The sequence below is a fragment of the Colletotrichum acutatum genome, assembly GCF_030867785.1.
Source record: "Colletotrichum acutatum strain CBS 112980 chromosome Unknown BDZ83scaffold_51, whole genome shotgun sequence".
NCBI classification, from domain to species: domain Eukaryota; kingdom Fungi; phylum Ascomycota; class Sordariomycetes; order Glomerellales; family Glomerellaceae; genus Colletotrichum; species Colletotrichum acutatum.
This window is the reverse complement of record NW_026849045.1, coordinates 37929-62643: the sequence shown is the minus strand read 5'-3', so window position 1 is coordinate 62643 and position 24715 is coordinate 37929. Positions and strand designations below refer to the sequence as shown.

General features: G+C 53.7%; 5 protein-coding genes across 5 annotated transcripts; 2 read left to right on the top strand and 3 right to left on the bottom strand.

The window, feature by feature from the left end:
• Nucleotides 1-4525: 4525 nt before the first annotated feature.
• On the top strand, nucleotides 4526-5719 carry BDZ83DRAFT_349829 (uncharacterized protein). The gene is made up of 3 exons (XM_060502514.1): nucleotides 4526-4827; nucleotides 4962-5058; nucleotides 5113-5719. The coding sequence occupies exons 1-3, from the start codon at nucleotides 4701-4703 to the stop codon at nucleotides 5531-5533; spliced, it is 645 nt and encodes a 214-aa protein (XP_060364521.1). The 5' UTR covers nucleotides 4526-4700; the 3' UTR covers nucleotides 5534-5719.
• A 2240-nt stretch (nucleotides 5720-7959) lies between these two features.
• BDZ83DRAFT_349455 (uncharacterized protein) lies at nucleotides 7960-8959 on the bottom strand. The gene has a single exon (XM_060502513.1). It carries the CDS (start codon nucleotides 8817-8819, stop codon nucleotides 8316-8318), a length of 504 nt encoding a protein of 167 aa, XP_060364520.1. The 5' UTR covers nucleotides 8820-8959; the 3' UTR covers nucleotides 7960-8315.
• Nucleotides 8960-11456: 2497 nt separating this feature from the next.
• Nucleotides 11457-12660, bottom strand: BDZ83DRAFT_578461 (mitochondrial DNA replication protein YHM2; the record flags this gene model as incomplete). Its single annotated transcript, XM_060505125.1, has 3 exons — nucleotides 11457-11511; nucleotides 11573-12245; nucleotides 12435-12660. The coding sequence occupies 3 exons, from the start codon at nucleotides 12658-12660 to the stop codon at nucleotides 11457-11459; spliced, it is 954 nt and encodes a 317-aa protein (XP_060364519.1).
• A 2742-nt stretch (nucleotides 12661-15402) lies between these two features.
• Nucleotides 15403-17095, bottom strand: BDZ83DRAFT_752535 (citrate synthase; the record flags this gene model as incomplete). Its single annotated transcript, XM_060514215.1, has 5 exons — nucleotides 15403-15701; nucleotides 15768-16511; nucleotides 16573-16766; nucleotides 16831-16895; nucleotides 16988-17095. The coding sequence occupies 5 exons, from the start codon at nucleotides 17093-17095 to the stop codon at nucleotides 15403-15405; spliced, it is 1410 nt and encodes a 469-aa protein (XP_060364518.1).
• Nucleotides 17096-20046: 2951 nt separating this feature from the next.
• BDZ83DRAFT_349424 (uncharacterized protein) lies at nucleotides 20047-23314 on the top strand. Its single transcript, XM_060502512.1, has 6 exons — nucleotides 20047-20415; nucleotides 20498-20743; nucleotides 20988-21090; nucleotides 21184-22318; nucleotides 22377-22566; nucleotides 22618-23314. Exons 1-6 carry the CDS (start codon nucleotides 20278-20280, stop codon nucleotides 23089-23091), a joined length of 2286 nt encoding a protein of 761 aa, XP_060364517.1. The 5' UTR covers nucleotides 20047-20277; the 3' UTR covers nucleotides 23092-23314.
• The last annotated feature ends 1401 nt before the right edge of the window (nucleotides 23315-24715 follow it).

The following is a 24715-nucleotide window of genomic DNA, read 5'->3' as shown; positions in this document are numbered from 1 at the left end:
GTACAGTACCCCCATCGAGCCGCCTACCTTACCGTCTCTCTCTCTCTCTCTCCACAACGAGTACCTACCGTGGCTCCTTCTCAGCGCAACCCTGCTACGGTGATGGGAAGAGCATCAATGACCGCCTCTGTCCTCCAGGCTAAAGGGCTCCATGGACTTCAAGTGCATTCTTCAGGGCCAAGACTGCAACTCTGTCTGGCCGAACAGACTCACGACAAATACGGTATTTGGAAGCTCAGTACAGTCTGGGTCTTGCAGCGAGACGCTAATATGTTTTGCCGTGCGAGGTGAAGACAACGGAACAATTTTTTCATGATCCTGTCGCCTTCTAAGCCGGCGGAGAATAGTCTCGAAGAGCTAGTACGACTTATCCACGTTGTGTTCGCGACAGCCAGGTACACGCTCCGGGTGGGATATCCACTGTTCACCGCACGTCGCCTGCTTACAGGGACCCCGATGTTGGCGGAAGAAAAACCCTCGTTGAATGTTTCTTTGCAGCATGTTTATCGGTCCTCAAGCACACGGACCCCACGGATACTCGACTGACAGAATTGCCCTGTGCTGAGCTGAAGCCTGAAGAATAGATCACGAACCAGAAACGATACCGGTGGCCGGGTCGGGATTGCACTGATCTTACTGCTCCCAATTCCTTCTCCGAGGCTGACCGCCGGCGCGCTGGCGCGCGACTGGTCCATCACGAAGGGTTCGACGCCTCTACGTCATAGCGACTGGGGCTGCTCCCGTCAGATGGTCTTCTCTTACTCAGTGACCCTCGCCGTTCCGGCCGATCCGTTACCGCTCATCGCTTTCGCACCGACCTCCGATCGTGGCAGGTCACAGAAGCGGCTAATTGACGCCTCTTGCTTGAGCTCGCCAGTGCTCGCCTTCGCCTCTCTCGCCATCGCGGGAGTTGACGTGCTGACCTAAGCTTGCTGGGTGTTACCTCCAAGCTGATCGACGCTACAAGGGTTTCTCCTTACGAGGCACGCCCTCGCCAAAAACCAGTTCTCGTTGGCGTTGGAGCTTGGGATCGGAGCTGTGTCGGTCAGTGTTCGGTCTCGCCGTCGAGGAGGCCGGGGGACCCATAATGCACAAAGCGGTCGGTGGCCTTGGCCATTTTGCCTTCCCAAACTCAAGACATCCGAACCGCCTGGCCGTTTCCTCGCCCGGCTGCCAGCCACGGTGCCACGCAAAGGGTGGTGGCCCAGCTCCTAGAGAAGTTTCGCCGATACTGAACTCTCTCACCGAGATTCAAGCACGGTCTGCCCGGCTTCTTCCACCATCCCAGCCTGCCAGGCCTTGCCACGGGCGACGCCCGGGCCTACTTGAAGCCCGGGTGTTTGGTCCTGTCCTTGGACCGGATGACAGAACCTGTCGGGCAACCTGGACGGTTGGAGCCTGGAGAAAACTCGCGCTCGGCTGGCCAAAGCTCGCCATTCAATATTGTCCTCGTGAGCTCCCCGTGGAGACTGGAGACTCTCGGCGCTCACTCACCGTCTTTGTGTTCTTGGTCGTGACTCTTAGCAAAGAGGCATGCTGAGCCGCCCACGATGAGCCATTTCAAACCTCGCTATCGTATTGGACAGTCAACACCTCGTCCATCGTTGATCTGGGCCATCTTGGGCGCCGCATCTCTGCACCACTACCCACCATTACAGTCCTCGGAAATGGCCCCGGTTACCCCCTCCCGAAATCGTCCATCGAATCGCCCGTACAGATACACCTGCACTGTGCCTCCACTCCCGCGTTCTGTCGAGTGCGGGGATTTGACGGCCCTGATTCTCCCGCGCTTGCTACCATCCTAACGTGCTTGAAGCCTCATTCTACTACCGTTCGAGTCTACATTCCCCCCCTTCCGAGTCAGTTGGTTCTGGCAAAGTTGGAGAAGGATGGGGGGGTCCTGCAACGAATCGACGCCTCCAGAGTCTTGGCCGTCGATGACATGCGCTTTCTGGCGCAACGAAATGCGCCTTTTTTACCCCAATGTCGCCTCGTTTGGCAGCTCTAAGACAAGGCCATTTCCATGTATAGTTGATCCTTCTTGGCTCACGAGTACAGCCGCCCGCAATCTTCCGCTGAGCCGTGTAAGGTCAAGACTCAAAAGATCGAGCGAGAAAAGGGCCAACGGAATCGGAGCGTCCATTTTCGTCGCATCGTCGCATCGATTCCACCTTGGAGGGGAAAAGTCTTGGCCAGCGACCTGGGACCTTGGCTTCTACCAACTAACCTCCAAAAAAGAGCGCTTGTATTCATACGAGCCTAACAATTGACAGCTCTCGCTTGAGCTCTACTTCGTTTCTTCGTCGCGGTACGGATAGCAGTCAACTAGTCACGCCAGTGTACGAACTATGATTTTACGAATTCGTTTGCACGTAAGACGATACAGGGATTGGCCACAACAAACGGTCGGTCGAGCTAGGGCACGAATCCCGACTCAACTGCCAAACTATCGGCCATGGGTACTCGCGACGCCGCCTCCCCCAGCGCTCGGCACACTAAAAGCCGCTCCACGTCGCGCATCCCCTAGGCTTTAGGAGTCTAGGGTCTCGCTCAAAATTTCACAGTGAGACTTCTGGACCCAGACTCGGCCGTGTAGCTCGCTGTTTGGGTGATCTGTTCCTATCGCCCCATGGCCTGTGGGTGACAAGACCATCCATCCGTCTCCGGAGCCGATGGGCTTGTCAGCGGGGATTACTATGACAGACAATGGCGGAGTGACCCCCGGATCGATAACACACAATATTGGACGTGGATGGGATTCTCACTCGAGTCACCGTGTTATAGCTTGCCAGGCCTTTTCCGTCTCGTTGCGACATCACATACTGATTGCTAATGCCAACGAGTGACGAGAAAGGCAAGCACTGGACGCGAGAAAGGTCTAATTGATGGCGCGTAGAACCCTGTCGGAAGAGGGCACGGTTGGCATGCTCACTCATTTGCATCATGGCACCGTCTGCGTCGATAAACCCTGGTATTTTCGGACATTAAGCTGTGGGTGAGATGGGTACCCATCACGTTTGTTTACATCTCCATCACCACAGGGGCCAGTACAGGCCAGATAGGGTTTGGTCTGGAGCTCATGTCAAATTTCGATTTGGCTTAACGAGCTGAAGTAGATCATGAGTCTGCCGATTTCCCGCATCATTTCATCCGATTGAAATTGCTCAATGCGTTCTGCCTCCACGACAGACGTCATCCCAAGTCACAGGGCTGTTCCAACTTGCAACGGGATGAATGTGGATTTGAAGCGAAATTTCGAGATATGGAGGATTGCGACAGGTACAACATAGCGAATAGCTGCATTTCGCCAAAATTCGTACCTGAGGGATCCGTCTAGCTGCAGCTGCGGCCAAGACGCTTCGAAATGTTCCGGAAGCATTAGGTCAACGATAGAATGCTGTCAGACCTGAGACCGTCCACCAGCGCAGATATGCGGCCAGAGTCTGCGGCCAGCGTTGATCCGTCCATCGTCTAAAGTCGGCACGACATGCTTGACTCGACCGACTCGCCGCGGCGCTGCGGCGCGACATCGCCAGCCATCTCATTTTCTTTCCCTTGTCGGCAATGGAACGTCAAGGATAGCCTACAGCATCGCATCGAGGCGGCTGATTGCTGTCTACAAGGTCGCATGCGTACGACATGGTAGAAGTCGAGACTACATCTTGGGGTAGCAGCTGGGCGAGGGCCTGAAACAGACCAATGAAGGTGAAACCTGAATCAAGGAGAAGAAGAAAAGCCTGCAACTGGACAGCGTAATTCTTTGTCGTTGGCAATCTGAATCTGCTCTTGGTTCGCAGTTGGCTAGCCAGTCAGAATTGGACATACAACGTCGAATTTCGAAAAACCTAGCAACCTACAGAGCATACAGGACAGGCCAACCTAGGCGGCTGGCTGGTCTCTGGGATAAGCCGGACATGCTCTTACGAGAGACCAAAGCACCGGGAAACATCTGGTGACATTCCATACGGCACTTCGTCATCAAGCGGTGAGTGTTCATCAATCGTCCTAGCCCTGGCTCCCTGTGACGGCGCTGCGTGGAGTTGCCGTTGACTAACGATTACGGGCCGTTTCTTGCTTTGGTCCATTATCATGGGCCATGAGCCTTGCCTCTATACTCGATAGGATCAAGGGATGCCGGCGAAACCCCCCCCCCCCCCCGTTACTACGACTAACTAAGAGGAAACGGCAAAAGAGACGAGTCAGTGGCTGACTGGCTCCTCTGATTATGGTCTTATGGCCCAGAGTTCCCGCTCCAACTCCTGCCCGGAAACAAGACCCGGTTTCTTTCGCGGTGTGTGCCGCGGTTTCCCAGGCCTTGCTCTTAAGGCGTCCCGTGTTAAGGAGCCCCATCGTGAAGCGTTAGACCGGGCAGTCTCCGTTCATCAGTCGGAAGGGTTCAGTTGGGTTCTATGGGCTCATGGGGGGAGAACCGGCGATTGGCACGCCAGTCCACTCCCGGAATTGACCATGCATTCTAGGGCAATACGGAGCCGAACCCTCTTTACGCGCTGCTTGGCTGGATGGATCTTGCGGTTTGATTGGGGTCTCCATCTTTCAACTTTGAGCCGCGGCAATCCTGCAGATGCTCCAGTTTCCTGCAGAGATATCCGGTACAGGAACAGGACACTAACGGAGCTTCGCTCGACCAAACCGCAACCACTCACGATATTTGTTCCCCACATGCCGCCAGCGATGCAGCGATGCAGCCAGCACGCCAACGGCCATCAAGCAGAGAGAGAGAGAGAGGGTCGCAGAGGAAAGAGAAATGGAGCATGCTAGCAGCGCTGCAGCACCAGCAGAATCCGCCCGTCCGCCCGCTCTCCGTTGGTGCGTGTCCGCTTTCCGCCCTTCTAGAAGCAATGTTTGAAAGCGGGTTGCGGCGGCATGGAGAGGGATGACCGCTGCGGCCACCAATCGCGATCACCTAACTTTGTGCCAAACTTACTTACCGCCATGCCCAGTTGTCTTCGGGGGGAAGTGTTCTGCTGGCAACTGGGCGGGCCACCGTAGCCTTGCAAAGTTGGACCGGCGGCGGGCTGTGGGGACCGGGTACCTTGGGTATGATTTACTGATTATTAGGTGTCATGCAAGTGACCAACCGCTAGAGATCAGGTCAATTCTCAGACGGAACGCTGTGAAACCGCCATGGCTTTTGCCTTTTCCCGGGGGGGTGCACAACCTGGTGTTGTTGTGTTGTTGTTTATTTGTCGTGAATTGGGGGGACACTATTGACTGTTTTCTTGGCTCTCCATGGCAACAGTGGGAAAACCCAACCTCTTCAGGAAAGCCGCCGAAGGCACTCTATTCTCGCGCTTGCCTGGGCCTAGCGTCAGACACCGGCTCGGTTGTGGCTTCTTTTGAGGCGTTGGGGTCATCTTGCGACGACACTCGATCGGTTTTCGACCTTGCAATAACTCTCTGTCCCTCCTCCCTTGAGTACGATTGTATTGGAATACGAAGGACAGTCTGGACAACTGCGTACAGTGCGATCGATCAACTTTCGAAATGCTGGCTGACTGGCTGGCTGATCTGACCTTTTTTGCGTGCTCGGGGTCATGAAATACGGGGAAGGCCAAGCCCGCCGGTCGCAGATTGGCAACCATTGGCGACCATTAGCAACCGCTGATCCAAAGTTGCGATATGACGGGGGAAATAATAAGACAGATAAGCTTTGCGCAAGCAGACAAAAAAATTCTCTTCAAATTCAACCCCGCTAAGAAGGGAAAAGGGAATGGTCCGGTCCTCTCTGCGAGTGATAGAGAAGCTGCTATAGGAAAAAGCAATGTGATTTATCTGGTAACTTTTGGCTACATTAGTTGCAGTTGCGTCCATTTGCTGGACGAAACGTCAAGCAAATGCACACCCGACTCGTTCATCCGGTCTTTTGTTTCCCTCTCATTGTGTCATGAATCATTTCCCTTTTTCCCTCGTGGCATCTTTATTCTGGACGGTTTCCATTTTATGCGTTTTGTTTTGTTTCCTTCATGCCCAACGCGTTTCGAGTTTCACTGATATTGCGGGGTGGGTTGTAGTGGTAGTCTTGAAGGGAAGGGATGGCATGGCATGTCACAACCTGTACACAGTGTCATCGGGTACCACGTGCAAAGTGTCTCCGTCCAAGCTTCCATTATTGAAAGGTCAAACCCGAGATGAGGTAGGGATGAAAACTTTTTGGACTTTAGGTAGGAACGATTGTGTGTGCTTCGACATCATGTGGTTCCTATGAACGCTTGACATTAGGCGGGAGGTTGAAGAAATTTTGTTATCGGTTGGAATGGGCTTTTTCTTCTCCAATGGCCTGTCTGTCACATGTGACATGTGTCAGTGGTTTAGAATCCGACTGGCCGGACCAGCAAACTGTATAGGTATCCTTGATGGCTACGCTTATTCTGTCGGTTATCTCACATGTACGGCTGCGTCCCTGAAGTCTCGAGTTGGATGAGTCTTGACCATGGCACCTGAGCGCATTACAGCGCATTACAATGCGAAAAGGTCATACGGCGTAAATGCCCTGCAATCAGCCCTGCCGCTTCGTTTGCGACTGATGAACAGCGTCTTTTAGAAGGGCCGTGGTAATGAAAGTCCGGGCGGGGGCAAGCCGTGATCAGGTTGGCATGTATTCGGAAGCTCTAGGGCGGATCGGGGTCTTGAGTGCGTGATCTGTCGTCCGATGTTTGGGGAGGGAGACTTTTTGTCGTCGTTTGGTCGTGTCTGTCAGCCCGACGAAGCATCGCATAATCAGGCTTGCTGGCTGACTAGCCCATGGGAATTCGGATGGTTTAGGCCGTGGCTGTTGGCAGCATTCTTTCTCGGTGACTATCAGGGCTCTTGGCTATTCCACGGTCTCTTTCTCGGATTCGCGAATGCGAGATTCTCCGGTAGCGAGGCTATAGTGGTTTTTGACTTTTGACTTTTGACTTTGTGGCTCTGGCGAGACTGAAGATTGTTTGTGCGGCTATGCTTTGGTGCGTGTAAGTCAACCCTTGGGCTGTCGGGGAAGGTATCAAATGAGATGAGATGAGATGAGCGAGTGTCAGGGTCACGATTAACAAGTGTTTGAGTATTGAGGAGTGGTAGGTGGTGATGTTGAGGAACTTGACGAGATGGAAACACCATCTTGTTCTTGTCTTGCCGGGCATGTTGGAGAGGACTTGGGTCTTCGATCGTTGGCGTGGAAATATATCTACTCAAAAACCTAGCCCGTCTTCTCATCAACGATAGCATAGACTTTTTTGAGGACAAGTCTGAGCCTTCGACATTGTTCGGCGAGGATTCGTCTTTTGATGAAATGGGCTTTGCTATACCCGTTCTAGTCGCGAGTACAACAGCGGGACCGGCGTACGTGAACCGGAATCCATGGCTTTGTATTACTGATGACATGCTGACCTGTTCACTCTCGCATCTTTTACGGCCGCTTTCTCTGACACTTTGCGACCTTGGTATTCCTCTCATGCTCCATGCTCGTACCGCCGTCGAGAGGGGGGTCGGGGGTTGGGGGTTTGAAACCCGCCATGACATGCCTTTGTTTAGCATGAATACCGAAGACCATATCATCGAGATAGCCGCGAGAGAGCTACATCACACGGAACTCTTTGAGACTTAATGGTGGCTGAGTTTGATCCGTTATAGGCGAGTTGTGGAAGGTACTCTTGACAAGACTCGTTTACTTGATTCGGACGAACATTCGAAGTAGGCAGATGGCCGGTCTGCCTACTCTCGAGATAAGGTGTATATTTTACTCATTCATGGAAGCTATAGAATAGAGCTTTCTAGGGCTCGCGTGGGAAACAAGTGCTCTCGAGATCACCATGTCTTTGATCCTCCGCAAGGCTCGTTGGTGCTGAACAAAACAAGTCATGGATATCAACGCCTTTAATTCCTCGCCTCTTCCACTCTATCTGGTTTGCCGGATTGACTACTGTCATCAACAGTGGCCATTGAGAATCAGAAATTACTCGCCTTAGATGATTTGCTTCATAGCTTCTTTTCATTTGAGAGTGATGACTAACAGCTTGAGTTCTGGTATCCCGACAAGCGCTACATGGGGGAATGTACAGGATAATCAATACCGTGGAAAGATATGAAGAGGCTCTCTTGATGAGAAGCCTCGTCAAATAGCCCGCTAAAAGTAGTAAAACACAAATCGAAAGGAAGCCATGAAGTGAGCAATCGACAAGCCCGCTCATGTGACTGCAACATCAACCTCCATTTCCAATTATCGTGATATCTGACTGATAGCGTCACCACCTCCTCCCCAAGTTCTCCCACCGTATGGCGTAGGCCCTTCCAGAGATCTCTCCTCCCAAACACACCCCTTACGCCGTCCCAGTCGCAGTCGGCCGCTCCTTCTTATAAGGAAACGGCAACTCAGGAAGATCGTCGTACATGTACAGGCCCTCGTTGCAGTTCGACTTGCCCCAGATGTTGCCCGTGCTCTCGTACCAGGCCGAATCGACCGCGAGGGCCGGGCAGGTCGCGAAGACGTCGAAGCTCCAGTAGAGCCTCTTCTCCTGGATCGACTTGTCGCCGCGGTCCTCGCAGATGGGCTTGCTGGGCAGCGCGCACGCGAGGTCGGTGCGCTTGAGGTTGTGCCAGAGGCGGTGGCAGACGGCGCCGACGTCCTCGTCGACGAGGGCCGTCAACTTGAAGGGGGTGACAAAGGTGTTGCCGTGGCCGCGTTTGCAGGCGACCTGCTGCCACATGTGTTTTCTCTCGCGCGGCATGTTCATGGGGCCCTTGCCGCCTGGTTTGATGGCCGCGACGAGGGTCGCTGTCGAGGCCAGGAAGAGGAGGAGGAGGAGGGTGATTGGGGACTTCATGGTTCTTGAAGAAGGGCTTGGGCGAAGTTTCGGTTGAGTTAATTAGGTCTGTACCCGTTTGATTAATGGCAGAGAGAGGGATGGAGAGGAAGGTCCGGCTTAGATTGTCGAGATGTAACGAGAGGGCGAGTTATTAGCTGACAAAGGGGAGTCTCTATGCCATTAAGATCCGAGGCAAGTGCCAGAAGAACGTTGAGGAGGACGTCGAAGATGGCTTGACGGTTGGACCTCGTGTTATTTCTCGTTAGACGACCAAGAACGAGGAAAGGATTTTAGTTGGCTAGCCAATTGCCTGACTGATATATAGTGGCCAGCCTTTGACAAAAGCCAGGAGGGGCTCAGGGAGGACTGGGGAATGGGTCCGGAGAAAGCTCATACTTCTCCAAAGACAGATAGATACCTTGTTGACTTCATGCACAAGAGAAGCTATGTGGGACATACTATTGAATAATATAATGTAGTGTGTACCTGTGATTGCCGACGCCTTCCTGGCGGGAACTATTGTATGCGATGACCAAACTTTTCAAGAATTACGCGCCGAGTTCTTGCCCACGATGGCTTCAAACCCTCCAAATACAAACAGGGTGGTCTGCGTTCCAATATTCACTGTCTAGAATGGAATAAACTTCGTAGGAAGTAAGATATCGAGGACCTTGAGTAATTGATGCGAAAAGCGCCCAATGAACATTGAGCAGCTACCAATATATCAAACTATTTTCCACACCCGCGGCCCTCCATCCACCGATTACGCCACCTTTGAGATCCAGTGTTGCCATATTTTCGGGCACCGCTGTACTGCTTATTGTTCAATCATCTTGTCATTCATTGTCCCATTCCGTTCCCGTACAAGTAGCATGCTCCTTCTTAGCTCATCTAACAACAAACGGTTGACGTTGGCTTATTAGTCTACCCAGTTGCGTTCCCGTGACTCGGTCCAGGAGAGTCAAGGGGAGCATTTAGCTGCCAACTATCTTCCCGTCTAGCTTCTCAACCGTAGATGTTTGATTCGAATGTTTGCCTTCGCCCGTACATGCCGTCGTATGACTGTCCCGTAGACAGACGTTATCCTCATCCATCAGGGTCTACCGCTTTCCTCGACGTTCGGAACTTTAGGCGATCCAAACTTCGGACTTACATGTCCCTTCTTCCGGGCAAAATGGCTCATACATGTTCCTTCTTCACGAGCAAAGTTCAGCCCGAAGAGCATCGTGCGCCTGTGGCCCTACGATAATCCACAACTCATCGTTTCGAGGCTGCAGAGGGCCTTAACTTGACCGACTTCCTCCCTCCAGATCTAGCCCCCCCCCGCGCCTTAGTACACGAGACCGTGAGAGTCTATTTCCCCAGAGGAAACCTGGTCCTCAAGACCATGCATACATCATACACGGTATAGCTCTTTCCACATTTCCAGACAAGGCCCCATCGAGATTTTGATGTTCGATCGACAGCATGGAGGGCTGTGAGCTAGGCAAACCATAAAACATCCCTCTCGAAGTCGACCTCCATCCGCACTTCAACATACGATATTGGGCTTCATACAAGCCGAGAGGCTCATCACCCCACTGGCACATGATGTATACACCAACACGAAGAGAAACCCAAGCGAAAGTAGGAATGGTACACCGTTAACGAAATCCCACAATCTAGATCACTTAGCCAGTCGGGATTACATCCAAGATAGCTAGACCTTTACTTGGCAAAACACTCTGCACAAGTTTCCTAACTTGAACCAAAGTATGAAGGGTTAGATCAGAAGCGCGTGAGAGTCAAAATGTAGAAAGGCTACAAATCCAGAGCCCCCCCCCCCCTCAGCGAGCTGAAAGCAAGTCGATCGACAGAAAGTGAGCATTAAATGGAAATATCTGTCTGAGCAAGCATCTCCCATCACAACCAACCCTCACCCATTCCAAGCGTCCTTCCTTCTCCCCCCACCCCTGAAAGTGTCTCCGTGAAGGCTCTCTTGTCTCCTCTGACATCCGTTTCCAATGCTAGGTTCGCAGATACATATAAGAAGGAAAGCATTACCAATGCAACGAAGGCGGGTGGAGAGCATATGTTCCACAAATATCACACAGCCGCCGCCACAACCCCAGCGAGAGAGGAACCATATTACCGGCGCCGACGATGCGTTTCAGCGGATGTGGACTCCGTCAAAGTCGTAGTCCGCGCGGGTAAACAAGCTTCCCCCCGGACCTGCATCCGCATCCGAACTCCTTGCGCTCGGCCGGTCCGGGAGCCAGGTAACCTCATTCCCGGACCTCCAGCGGACTTTATTCCGTCCTGTATGTGGTTATGTCTTTGTCTTCACTCCTGATCCACTTGCAACAAATCATCACGAATAGCAAAGACAATAAAGTCCACGAATCTTTTGCATATAGTTCCGGGGCGCAAAGCGCAGCCCATAACGAGTAATCTCTAAGATAAGCATAAAGCCAGATGAAGAACATATACAGACGCTGAGCCCCGGGGATGTCACTCGCACGGGGCCACGGCGGGGCTCATCCGTGCTACTGGTAAGGTAAGCTACAACAGCTCCCCCACACGGAGTCCGCCTTTGACCAGGTTAGCTAGCCAGCCCCATCCTCAGTCCAACGACCATTCCAGGTATTGGTCTATATTCCCCCATGTAACGCCATCCTAATGCTTAGCCGTGACCTTGTCGCCGGTGAGCTTCTCGACGTAAGTCTTGGCCCTGTAGTACCCAACGATTAGTCCTGTCCGTGTTGTTGATGAAAGGGGTGGGGGCAACTCACATATCACCCAAAGCAACCATGCAAATCGTCTGCCAAACGCCGAGACCAATACGAGGAGCAACACCACGGTAGAGACCAGAGATACCGTTGGTGGAGTAAATGTAACGGAAAGTGTTTCCGACCGTCATCTTCTTGGGTCGATTGGGGTCCTCCTTCTTGCTCTGCATCTCGACACGGATGACCTCAATAGGCTGATTCCAGGCGGACAGACCACCACCGAGACCGGAAGCAAGAATCTTCTCCCAAGCGGCGAGCTTCTCGCCCTCCTTCTTGCCTCTTACGTCGCGGATACCCTGCTCGGCCAGGCGAGAGAGACCGAAACGGGAACCCCAGTTGGTCATCTGACGGATGGCGACGGCGTTGACACCCTTGTTGATGCCCTTGATACCCTCCTTGCGGTAGATACCCATGAAGGTCTGGAAGGTGCTGGGGGGCGGGACGCCAGTGGAGGCAACCTTGTGCTTGGTGATCTCGACCGTCTTCATGCAAGTGCAGAAACCCATGGTGGCATAGGCCTGGGCAACACCACCGGTGATACCACCGATGATACCACCACCAAACTCGGAGGCACCAGCGTTGCGTGCGTAGTACTCGGCCTCGGAGGCGACGAAGAGAAGGACGGCGCCCTTGGTGGAGGCTTCAATCCAGGCCCAGGGGATGAGACCCTGGTAGACTGCGAGAGACAAGAAATGTCAGTGATGCTTGCTTGCGGGGTGATTTGCCTTCTGGAGAGCTTCATCATCTAGCAATCAACGACCACCAACCGGGCGGCGATAAGCAGCTCGATTGACGGATTGATTTTTAGTCGTCGTCTCGGAGAAGCACAAGAATCATCAGAATTGAGGATGGGGAGTTTACTCACAACCAAGGACACCACCACGACCCCAGATGCGGCCCAGGGCAGTGCCAAAGCCGTCGCCACGGTTGGCAGCCATGGTGGTCTTGACGACCTCGAGCGGCTGGCCAAGCGTGGTGACCTCGAACATGTTCAGACCGGCGCCCAACAGCAAGTTGGAGAACTTGACGGGCTTCTTCTCCAGCTTCTGGGGCTCCCCGATGGGGGCGGGCATAGTGGCGACGGCAACCATGGCTCTGCTACTTGTGATGACGGAAAGGGGCCCTGACCAAGGGAGGAGGGTGCTTCTTCGCGGGGGATGCGAGGTGCGGCGGGAGGTTTAATGGAAAGTACGGGGTAGATGCTTGGGAATGGAGCCAAGCGAGGAATGGGGAAAAATGCGGCAGGTTGCGGGATAAAAAAGGGCTGGGAATGACCTCGGATATTCGAGCTGTGTGTTGATAGGTGTTTCTCGGAGGAAGGCCGAGGTCACAGGTGACTTTTGTGTATGAGGTGAGGAGAGATGTGTTCGTTTGAGAGTTAGGCGCCCGGGGGACTGGACTGGTTTTGGTTCTAGTTCGGGGGTGGAAGCGTGCGTTCTCAGTGACAAGAAACAGAAGAAACAGAAGCAGGAGCTCTCCGTGACTGAGCGGACGTGGGAGCAGGCGCCTTTTGCACGTGGGAATTGGAGTGGATTTGGGAGGGAACAGTGAGCAAAAGGCAAGGCAGGGGCAGGGGTGCGCTACCTGAATGCTGGAGCTCCTCAATTTTTTTGGTCCCAGCCCACCTCAATGCTCACTCTCTCCAGTCTCTCTTGCTAGGGCGGGCTCTTTGCTGAGCTTGGAATCGGGCCAACTTTGGACTCCATTGGACTTTTTGGACCCGTGGACTTGGCCTTTGATCGGAGGACCGATCTGACAGCTTTGGGTTAGGCTATTCACCCGAGCATCACCTCGGACGACCTATTAGATGGATGCTGGACGGGCATATGCGATACAGACGACTAGACAAAGTTGGATGTTTCCTCTCAAGTAACCAACCCTTGAAGCATAACGGGCGGCCGAGAGCCCCTTGTCTGCAGTCTCCCCCAATGGTTGTAGCAGCGTATGTAAGCTTGACTGGGCGCCTCATGTCTCCCGCCGGTACTTTGCATCTGTGAGTACAAAGTACTCTGTGTCCCTACTGGCAAGCGAAAGATACCTACGGTAGATCAGCTTCCTGGGCAGTTCGGAGAGAGTATGTGTGACACGGAGATGGGAATGCGATAAAAGTGAGACGTGTGTCCCCAGAACTTGAGACGATGCCGGCTGTCCAAGCATTGTTATTAGACTTGACGCCCTCTCATCATCCCTCTCTCCCTGTGCATTGTACTGCTCAGAGACCTCGTTTAGGCCTGCGAATGTCTGTAGTTGACTACCGAGTATATCTGGCTGTAGCAGTAGCCTTGGAAGGAGGTATGAACTGTTGGCATGTACACATCCAATCCACTACGGATACAAACAATCGCATCCAATGTCAGCTATCCTTCGGGTACTTTTACGGGAATGAAACTGCAGCAAGCCATTATTCCCTCGGCGGCTTGCTTACCTCACTTCAGATAACAAGGTATACATCAATAACTCTCATTACAGCCGCAGCTTGGAAAGGGAGCTGTGCCGCCTGCAACACTGGATTTCAACCAGAAAAAAAGGAAGCTCGAAGCTCGAGCAGAAGAAAACAGGGTCCGTACCTAAAGGCCGCGCATCAACAGTCCGCCGTGCCACGGACTGGCCCGTGGGTTCTCCGCCAACCACACCAGAACGGGCACTAAAAGCACCAAAGATTCAAGAAACCGAAGAAGGCGGCGCCCCGCCGGGTCCCTTTTTTGGAGCTCAACCCTCCCCAACAGCTTCCAGCCTTGTCCCCATCTGGAGAGCTCAACGCAAAATTCCGTGGGGATCTTCCGACTGCCAAAGCCTCAACCGCCCCCGTCCTGCCTCCCTCCGATTCCCGTCTCGGACTGGGTAGGTATCAAGCTCCAATCTCTCACTCACCAGCCATACTCCGAACAATCGACAATCCCTTTTTTGACATCCACAGCCACCAACATCCATCTGCCTTACTCCGTATGATCTCCCAGTGTCACCGCGTCAGCCTCACGGTGGGAAGTCCTCACCCTCGTCCAATGAAACCATCCGACTCCAACACATTGCACAAACCCGGAACTACATCTCTGGGCCGGAACCACTCGCTCCTGCACCAGGTTTCTCTTTTCTTGCTCAAAAGCTGTCTTTCCCACGCCGGACATCGATTGGGGTATAATCACCTTGAGCGGAGGTGTGTGGATTACCTAGGTACAGTAAGACTACGGATATTATGCAGTGCAAGGTGGTACCGTAGTTTGAGATTATGTAAGACATCACAAATTTGAAAGTGACACGAACTCCTGGTGTGCGCGCGTGCCTGCAGAAGCTCTTGCATAGCTCGAGTCCGGCCGCGTGTCCAAGCATCGCGGCGCCACGCTGCGCGCATGGCTTCTCCCGTCCACGTAGCTGTCACGTCCAGAGGCGCGCAGACATCGGCAAATCCACCCCTTTCCCGCTCCGTCTCAAGTTCAACATCGTCGCATCATGCGTCCCAAGCTTCGAGAACGGGCCATGATCAGTGTGACAAGTAAATGGTAAAGCAATGACTAATGCAAGTAAAGGAACGTCTCGTTAACTTCAAATTCGTAAATGTGTATTCGGACGCAAGCCAACCTCGGCCCCAAGGTAACTAAAACAACCCAGTAATTCCCGGTAAAAGCAGCCCTTCTCGGTATTGTACAAGCGCAGTGGATGGTATCGCCCAAAGCTTTTCTATCCACCCTGACTGAAACAACACGCTGCCTTTCATGTCTATTGTTGATCGCTCATGCGACCCTGATGCCTTGCCTGCGCACGCAAAATTACTTGCGTCCGCAGGCGCGTCTCCTTTTTTCTCTCTCCCATCACCTTCGTCTTCTAAGCGTACACGTTTAGATCTTCTTGACAAGCTCGGCCCACTTGGCAGTGGAGAAGGACTTGGGGCGCTCGATGGGGGCACCGAGGGCGCGGTCGATGATGAGCTGGGGAAGGACACCGATGGCGCGGGAAACACCGAAGAGAACGGTGTAGTAGTTGGCCTCGGTAAGACCGTAGTACTGGAGAAGGACACCGGAGTGGGCGTCGACGTTGGGGTAGGGGTTCTTGGTCTTGCCGTGCTGGGTGAGGACCTCGGGGGCGATCTTGTAGACCTGGGAGACGAGCTGGAACATGGGGTCGTTGGGCATCTTCTCTGTAGGGTTGTCAGTATTATCATTCTTACGTCGAATCTGGATTGTCATTCATGGTGGATACGTACCCTGGGCGAACTTGCGCTGAGCAGAGTAACGGGGGTCAGTCTTGCGGAGGACGGCGTGGCCGTAACCGGGAACGACACGGCCGGCGTTCAGGGTGGACCAGAGGTAGTCCGTGATGGCCTTGTCGCTGAGGTCGTCGCCAACGGACTTCTTCATCTCAGTGAGCCAGTTGAGAACCTCCTGGTTGGCAAGACCGTGGAGAGGACCGGCCAGACCGTTGAGACCAGCAGCAACGGAAAGGAAGGGGGAGGACAGAGCACTGCCGACCAAGTGGGTGGTGTGGGCAGAGACGTTGCCACCCTCGTGGTCAGTGTGGATGGTGAGGTAGAGACGGAGCAGCTCGACGAAGTCGGTGTTGCTGCCGAAGCCGAGCTGGTTTGCGAAGTTGAAGGAGTAATCCTTGTCCTTCTCAACAGCGGCGACCTTGCCGCCCTTGAAGACGTTCTGGTAGATGCGAGCGGCAATGGTGGGCAGCTTGGCAATCAGATCCATGGAGTCCTCAAAGGTGTATCCCCAGTAGTCCTTCTTGTTGACACCCTTGGCGTAGGCCTTGGCGAACGAAGAGGTGTGCTCGAGGGCGGTAACGGCCAGGGAGAACTGAGCCATGGGGTGAAGGTCGGTAGGGCAGTGGTCGATCAGCTCCTCAACGAACTTGGGGATGTCGGAGCGGGCGGCCCACTCGGCGGACAGGTCGCGGACCTGCTGCTCGGTAGGGACCTCGCCAGTCAGGAGAAGCCAGAAGAGACCTTTGAGGTTTTGTTAGCAAAGGGAATTGATTGCGAAAATTGTTGCGATAAGTAGACTTACCCTCAGGAAGGGGCTCCTTGCCACCGGGAGCCTTGGGGAGGAGCTCCTGGCACTCGGGAATGGTCTTGCCGCGGAAACGGATACCCTCCTCGGCGTCGAGGACGGAACCCTCCCAGACGAGGCACTTGATGCCACGGGCACCACCGTAGACCTGGTCAAGGGTGACCTTGTCGATGACCTTGGAGCCATGCTCTCTGCGACGGCGAGGTTAGCGGGTGTTGAGGTTGCGATAAGGGGGCTCAATGGCTATGCACTCACTTTCTCAGAGCCTTGACCTCCTCAATCTTCTCGGGGAGAAGCTCAGCGAAGCGCTCCTTCAAGGTCTAGATGCGAACGTGTCAGCTTCACGATACCCGAGGTAAGGAAGGGCCGGACGGCCGGAGGGCAAGCAATAACAGCGGCAGCAGCAGCTTACCTGGTTCTTGGAAGAGTAGCAACGGGCAGCGTTGAAAGCCGAGACCTTGAAAGGGGAGGCTCTGAGGGAAGTCCTCAGAGCAGAGGTGGAAAGACGCGCTACAGACATTGTGAGAGTATCGTGAGGCTTCAGAGACTGGTGAAGGATGAAGGTCGGAAAGGAGGGAAAGAAAAAAGCCGCAGGTAATGGGATAGAAAAAAATATGAAGCAAAGGCGCACTTGGACCGGGGGGCCGCCCTCGGGGGGTCACGTCACAGGTGTGGCCGGAAATACCAATGTACCTCAGCGGGCATACGGGTTGTCTCTCAGGCAGGACGAGGTATTCACGCTAGGTGTTTTGGCGCTGCAGGTACATCTGCCATCCATCTTAGACTCCCGGCCGGTTGCCCTGCAGTGTGGCAGTCTAGGTGCTCCCCCAACGTCGGTCCAACCATGGATTTTTTCCTTGAGCTCTCAAGCTGCCCAGATCCAATGCAGGTCGAGCCCAGGCCCGTCCTCCGAGGTATTCAACACGCGCCAAAGCGCTCAATTTGCGATGGCGTACAGAAATTGATTGAGAGGCTCAGCCGCCGTCCGGCACTCCGTTGACCTCCCTTCCTTTCAGACCAGCTACCTACTACCTACCTTGCTTCTTGACACCGGTGTGCCTTACTCGAGCAGGTTCCAATGGCGGTGGCGGACGACCTCTACACCGTTGATACCTGAGGTCAAGACTCTCTCTCTCTCTCTCTCCCGCGGCCTTCAAGCAGCGAGGGAGAAACAAACGCCGGCGAGGCGAGCAGACGCGAAAGGATACGTACCTGCTGTAATAATGTACAAGTGTCCAAGACTCCAGTGCCCCCCGTGTCCCCCGTGGTCCCCCCAACCAGCGACTCCAATCAATCTATCCTGTCAATCTTGGGATCTCAATCTCCCTGAACCTGTCTCCGTCTTTTTACGTAGCGTCCCTCGTCGGCCCCACCATAAAATCTGCATCGCGCACTCCAGTTTGTCGTTGCTCCAGTCTCCAGTTTTACCTCCCGTATCACAACGCCCCGTTCTTGCGCGCGAAAAGCCGAGATAAGTGGATATCTGGGCGGCTTCTCTCGGAGTATCCGCTCTTCGTCCGAAGGTCGGAAGCCAAACTCCAAGTATCTGTTGAACACAACATCGCAGCCTTGACTTTGTGGGTAGCCTAGCGGTAAGGCAAGGTAGCCAAGGACAATGCGCCTCACGGTGAGACTGGACGACGATTGAAGTTGAGAAGGGACTGTGTACCTACCCAGGCACTTGGGATCACGGCCCGGCCCCCACGAGTCCACGCTTCCTGACTAAGATTTGACTCTCCCCAAAGAGCATGTTCGGACTAAGCGCTTGCTCTGCTGTTGCCATTGGCAAGTATGCGTCCGGAGCCAAAGTCAATGGGAGACTTGTTGATTCAAGTTGTTGCTCTCCTCCGAGCCCTGTCTCGCGCATCTCCCGTCAGCTCCGAGGCTCCGTGACCCGCCGCAGGTGTGGCATTCGCCCAATTAAAGCTGCGTGTGCGACCCTCCTGCCTGTCTGGGAGCGAACTTCCAAGCACGGCACAGCTCGACCGCCTCATCCGAGGAAGCTCATACCGGTCACGTATCCATACAACATGAAATAGAACGAGGCTTCCGCTCGTCCACGGCAAAGGCAGATGGTGTGGTCATGCCTCCCGGCTATCACGTAAACTTGATGCAATCGTTTGTGTGGTATTGGTGACAAGCTGTAGCGATTGCGCAGCAACCTGTCAAACTTCAAGTTTAGATCCAACTGATAAGGAGTATTTTCGCAATAGTCTGCCGGCAACTTCAGTTCTGATCGAAAGAGCTGTGTTGCCGGGGAACTAGCACACCTTCTCCAGATAATTTAGTAGGTGGGTATTGTCCGCATACGGAAGTGGATGAGAACAATATGAAGACTGGCAGAGATAATAGTGGGTGAGCGTGACAACAAAGACCGTTGCTCTCCCCGTTGATGTCCGGGCCGGCGACGCCAATGTGGAAAGGAGTTCTGGCCAATCTGGGTCAATCCAAGCGCCGGGACCCAAAGCATATCCTGTTATTTCCATATTGGCGCCATTGAGACGATTGTGTCGAATGAGCCTTTCTCTCTTACGCAGTATTTACTATGCCAGCTCATCACCAGCTTGTCTACCTCAGCATTCCAATGCAATTCATCTTCTACTTCGCGGCAGAACCTCGGCGGTGGAACCATCATCTCGCTTCGAGGATCGGCTAGTCAGCAAAAAGGTTTGTGCCTCAGTAGCGTTCCTTTTAGCCTTAGGCAGAAAGAAGAAGCTTGGGCACCCGACCTCAGCAAACGATGTGAGCTCTTGCTCTTGATGACTTGATGACAAAGATGCCAATGGCCTTGATTGGTGCTTTGATGTCCAAGAATAAAGCCGTAATCATATGGGCATGCCGCACACCTGCCATGTGCCACCGCCTGCTGCACGGCAAGCCTCCAGCGTCGTCTCCAAACGTGTCCCAGCTTCCATTCTATCCCCACTTCTGAATCTCTTCTTTTCCAACCACAACTCCCCCTTCCCCCTCAGAAAAACTGACGAACCTCCAGCGCGACGCTGCATCACGCCCATCCCGTCGGCGGCATAAGATAACTGTATTCATCGAGACTATCATCGTACACTGACGATCATCGTATTTCGCCTTCGAGGACCGCAAGAGTCCGACCGTGGGTGAAATCAAATCAAGTAGTAGACCGTCGACGGCTCCTGCCACTTGAAAATTCTCCTCTGTGACCTCCTTGGGACGACTCGTCAAGAAAGGCGTCGCACGCTCTGTCCGTACAAAGTAGAGAGTCATCCAATCCAGGAACTCGATCCATTCGTACCTTTAGAGTGCTGGATACAGCGCCGTCGCGCGACTTCTTGGGATACCTACATTATTTCTGCCTGCGCGGTCTGTAAAACAAAATACACACAAAAGTTGTTGATCGAGGGAAGGAGCGACCGGACGTACCTGCCTGATTTTACTCTAGGAAAGAGCGTGGCACTTTTTTACTCTTGACTACTTCCACTTCCTGGACGTCGCGTACCTCCCCGCGCTCTCAGTAAACCTCTTCTTGAACAACCCTTCTTGCAAGCCGCAAAGAGCAAGAAAAGAAACCCTAGCTACTGGCACTTCGTCTGTTTTGCCTCGAGCCTGCCCACCACAACCAAACTACCTACCTTCTTCCCAATCGTACTTCGCTCGCAAACAAACTCCTGAGGAAAAACACCACAATCGCCATCGCCATATCTTAGTTGCCAGCGAGCGACCTGCAGAATGGCTGCCCCGACTTCTGCTGCCGCTGCTGTGGCGGAGCTAGAAGCCGCCCTCGAACCCATGCAGAATTACAAGGCTCCTGGTGTCACCGCCAACCGCATTGCTAATATCACTACCATCTGTGTCGACAACATTCAGGTACGATACGATATCGAACGCAGCGTCGCAACTCGCTTGCCTAGTCAAGTACCTAGACTAACCTCGAAACTTTTCTCTGTAGAATGAGTCGGTTCTCATCCAGAAGCTGTATACCACGTTCAAGAAGTTTGCTGCTCCATACAAGCTTGGAGTCCTATACGTGATAGACTCTGTGATGCGCAAGTGGCTTGACCAAGCCAGAGTGTCCGGCCAGCCTGTTGATGGTTCTGCGAGAGATGGAACCTTTGGCGCTGGTTGTCACCGAATTACCGGTCTCATGCACACCCTCATCAGTGACATGGTGCAGTTGCGCCTCGAAGGCCAAAAGGTACGCATCAAATGTTGCAGTTTTGAAGCACCCTCCACTACAATACTTTGTGTTCGCAAATCTCATAAAGGTTTGGGCATGGGTTGCGATGCCTTTCGCCCTTCATCCTTTCATCTACCTCATACCGGAGAATGTGAAAGTGAACGCTTGAGACTCGTTCGGACACGTTCATTGGTGTCCATATGTTCCTTGCTTTCCGTTGACATGGTTGAATAATCTACTTACACTGCTGCCCTTTATGTAGGAGAAATTGCTTAAGCTGCTCGAAATATGGCGTAGAGTTGCCACTTTCTCTCCTGACGTCCTCGATGATTTTCAGCGGAAGATCGAATCTTCGCCTGACCCGAGTATGTCACTATCCCACCAGATGATCAACAAGCTTCATCGCCTCCTTTGTGCCAGTCTGGGTTCACAATTTACTGACTCCTCTGCCCGTTCAGTTCAGTCCTACACGCCTGAGGGTAGTCCCCCACCAGGCTTGGTCGAGGCCATGGGCTACAGATCCAAATCCGCGGCTCCTCCTGCTGCTCAGCCCCGTCCTGCCGATGCCAACAGCATCATCGCCAATCTGGCCAAACTTACACAGTCCGTCCAGAGCCAGCCTCAGACCCAGAGCTACGGTCAGCCGCAGAATAGTCAGAGTCAGAGTAACGGCTATGGCCAGAACTTCAATCAGGGTCACAATTATAGCCAGGCCCATGGTCATGTCCAGCCTCCCGCCCCGGCTCAGACTCAGACCCCCGCAGTGCCTCAGAACTTGCAAGACTTGCTTTCTAGACTCCAGAGCTCTACGCCACAGCAGCAGCAGCAGCAGCCGCCGCCGCCTCCAGCTCCTCCCGTCAACCAGTTCTCCCAGGCTCCGTACTCTATGCCTCCTTTCCCCGGCGGTCCCCCTAACCCAGCGACTCCGTACGCATACGCCCAAGGCCAGCCCCAGGCTCCTCCTGTTGGTCTGCCATTCCCAGGAGCTGGCCCTCAGCCTCCTCAGGGAGTCAATGGTCAGCAAATGGCTCTCATGCAGATGTTTGCCAATTCGGGATTCACCGCGGAGCAAATTGTCGCCGCGCTTGCGGCTGCCAGCAACCAAAACAGCGCTGCTTCTACGGGACCGCCTGTACCCACGCCCTCGACCACATCGACTCCACTCCCCATCGCGGCCCAGAGTTACTACGGCAGCGGTCAGGGATGGGGCGGTCCTGTTCAGCCCCGTGACACCAGCGAGGGAAGTCGCTACGTTCGCACCTCAGCTGGAGCTGGGGGTGGGAGCAAATATGAACGTACAACCCGGTCTAGGTCGCCTGGCCGCCGTTGGAACTCGGGTGGTTCTTCTCACGACCGCGACAATGGCTACGACTATGGACATCGCTCCCCCGATCGAGGTCGTCACGACAGTAGAGACGGCCGCTATGGTAGCGAGTACCGCCAGCGTAGCCCTCATGGAAGCCATAGTGCTTCTCAAGGTGGCCGTGGTGACTCGCGCCGTGGTTCGGATGCCAAGTGGGTTGAGTATGACCATAACTTGAAGCCTGGGCACATCAAGGTTCTGAGCCGCACGCTGTTCGTCGGCGGTGTCAAGTAAGTAATAGCCGAAAACATTTGCACTTATTTGAACATTGACTGACAGCCTCTATAGCCAATCTGAGCACGAGCTTCGTGCCATCTTTACTCGATTTGGCCAGGTTCAGTCTTGCATCGTTAACAAGGACAAGCGACACGCCTTTGTCAAGATGGTCTCCCGCGAGGATGCCGTTCGTGCCAAGGATGGTATGGAGATGCGTGCCAATGGCAACATGCCGCAGAATGATGATGAGTCACAGCTGAGAGTAAGTTCGAAAGACCTCTGTCTACCAGTCATCTCGACTAACACAATCTAGACCCGCTGGGGTGTTGGCTTTGGTCCGCGCGACTGTAGCGATTACCGTACGGGTGTTAGCATCATCCCTATCAGCAAGCTTACAGAGGCTGATCGCAAGTGGATGTTGACTGCCGAGTATGGAGGCAGTGGCGGTAAGCCCATCGAAGAGGGCATGGTCGTTGAGGAGCCCGATATCGAGATCGGCAACGGTGTTTCCTCCAAGGCCATCAGCCGCCGCATGCAGACCGACAAGAGCGGCAACCACGGACCTCGTTCTACTCGTGGTGGTGGACGCGACGACAGCCGCGAGGACCTCGGTCGCTGGCGCCGTGGCCGCGACCGCGACCGTGATCAGCGTCGTGACGACAAGAAGTTCTCTTCGGCCAACTCTCAGCCACTTCCGCAGCAGTTCCCCTACGGCATCGGTACCTTACCCAACGGTATGCCTGCGTACCCTCCCGGCTTCGCGTTCCCGGCCGCCAAGGACAACTGAGTTTTTTCTCCTTCGCGGCCTCTCGGATCCGCTGAGCGTTGTATATGGAAGGGGGTATACTTTATTTGCTTCTGCATTTCGACGTGCTTTTGGACCCTTCGCGAGCTATGGCTTTTGGCCTGCGATAATCATGGATGTGTGCATTGGGCCGGCGTTCATATGGGGTGAGAAAGGAGGGCAAGGATATCAAAGAGAGAAAAGGAAATACCCACATCAAAAGTAACTGAGCTCATTTGGAGAGGAAAGGGGGGTGGATCAGGACTTTGTTTTTTTCGATACCCCGCGCACTATGATGCTTCATCGTATCGTAGTCTTGCTGGCTTTTGGGCTTCAAGGGTTTGGTAAACTGGTTCTTGGTTGTAGGGTGACTTTTCACTCTGAACCCCGTTGTAACGTAGCAAAAAGAAAAGGACTTTTTTGAGTCTACATCTGGTTCCTGAAGCTTGTTAATGCCGTGGTGATTTAGATATTGACAGTCGTCCGCAAATGAGCACCGTTCTACGTCTCTCGGCCGTGAGAATGGCCATGAAGAAAGATGCTCTCTCACCAACGTAATCGTCACATTCGACACCGGAGAAAGTGCAGCTTGAGAATCGGATTTCGTAGACACAATACGTGTGGCTCATGTTCAATCTATTCATGCACGTGGACGTAAGGACGAAGAAACCCTTGTCTTTGAGCTGGGAAAAAACTGAAGCAGAGGTAGGTAACTAGTCAGGTCTTCCTTCTCCCTATCATTACACTTGGATTTCGAAATTTCTAACCGTGCCGTACCTACCGTACCTTCCCTCCTTACCATCCATACCTACCTTCCGCACGTGACGCACTACCACCGCAAGAAGGGTAGGTATATACCCCCCCTGAATTCCATTCCCGTCGCCAGCCAGGAGGCGCCCGTCTAGGTCGACGGTTCAGGTCAAACTTGGCTGGGTGGTGGAGTAGTTAATGGTCGACAATCAAAAACGCCAACCAGCCTACTCGACGACAGGCTTAGCGAGTATCCCCGAGTTCGGATCCCAGCAGGAGCACCAAGAGATGTAGCCCCCACCAGGGGTGAACTCTTTTTTGGGTTCTATCTATTAGAGGATGTAAAATGTAGATTAATCCTCGGTCTTATTGTTGCTGGCTCTTCGGGGTCCGCTAGGGGAAGCGGTGTTGTGAAAATCACCCCTTGAGCCTGCCTGCCTTGAATTCTGGCGTCCTATCTCGGGAGGGTATTTAGTCAAGTGGCGCTGTTGCTCCGAGAGAGTAGTGTTTGGCTCTGAGCATAGACGGCGGGCTGCTAGCCTTAAAGGGGGAAGTATGCCAGAGGCGGGCCAGGAAACTACTGGGTCTATACATGTAGACAGAATTTGTCGAAGCATGGCTTACGCTCTTCAATATCACAAGGCAAACCGGTAGCTCAATCGAGCCAAGTTCCTCTCATGGCCCTTTGTCACTACTCTCATATTCATTATAGAACATACCGCGCGAGGGAGAGCGGGACCAGAGAAGAATAGAGACTGCGCTTGCGTGTACGGGTACAGTCCTCCAAGATGAGGAAGGATACCAAGATCAAGACGCACCCAACAACCACACAGCACACACGTACCATGGCCGTAGATGCTTGGATTTATGAGCTCGG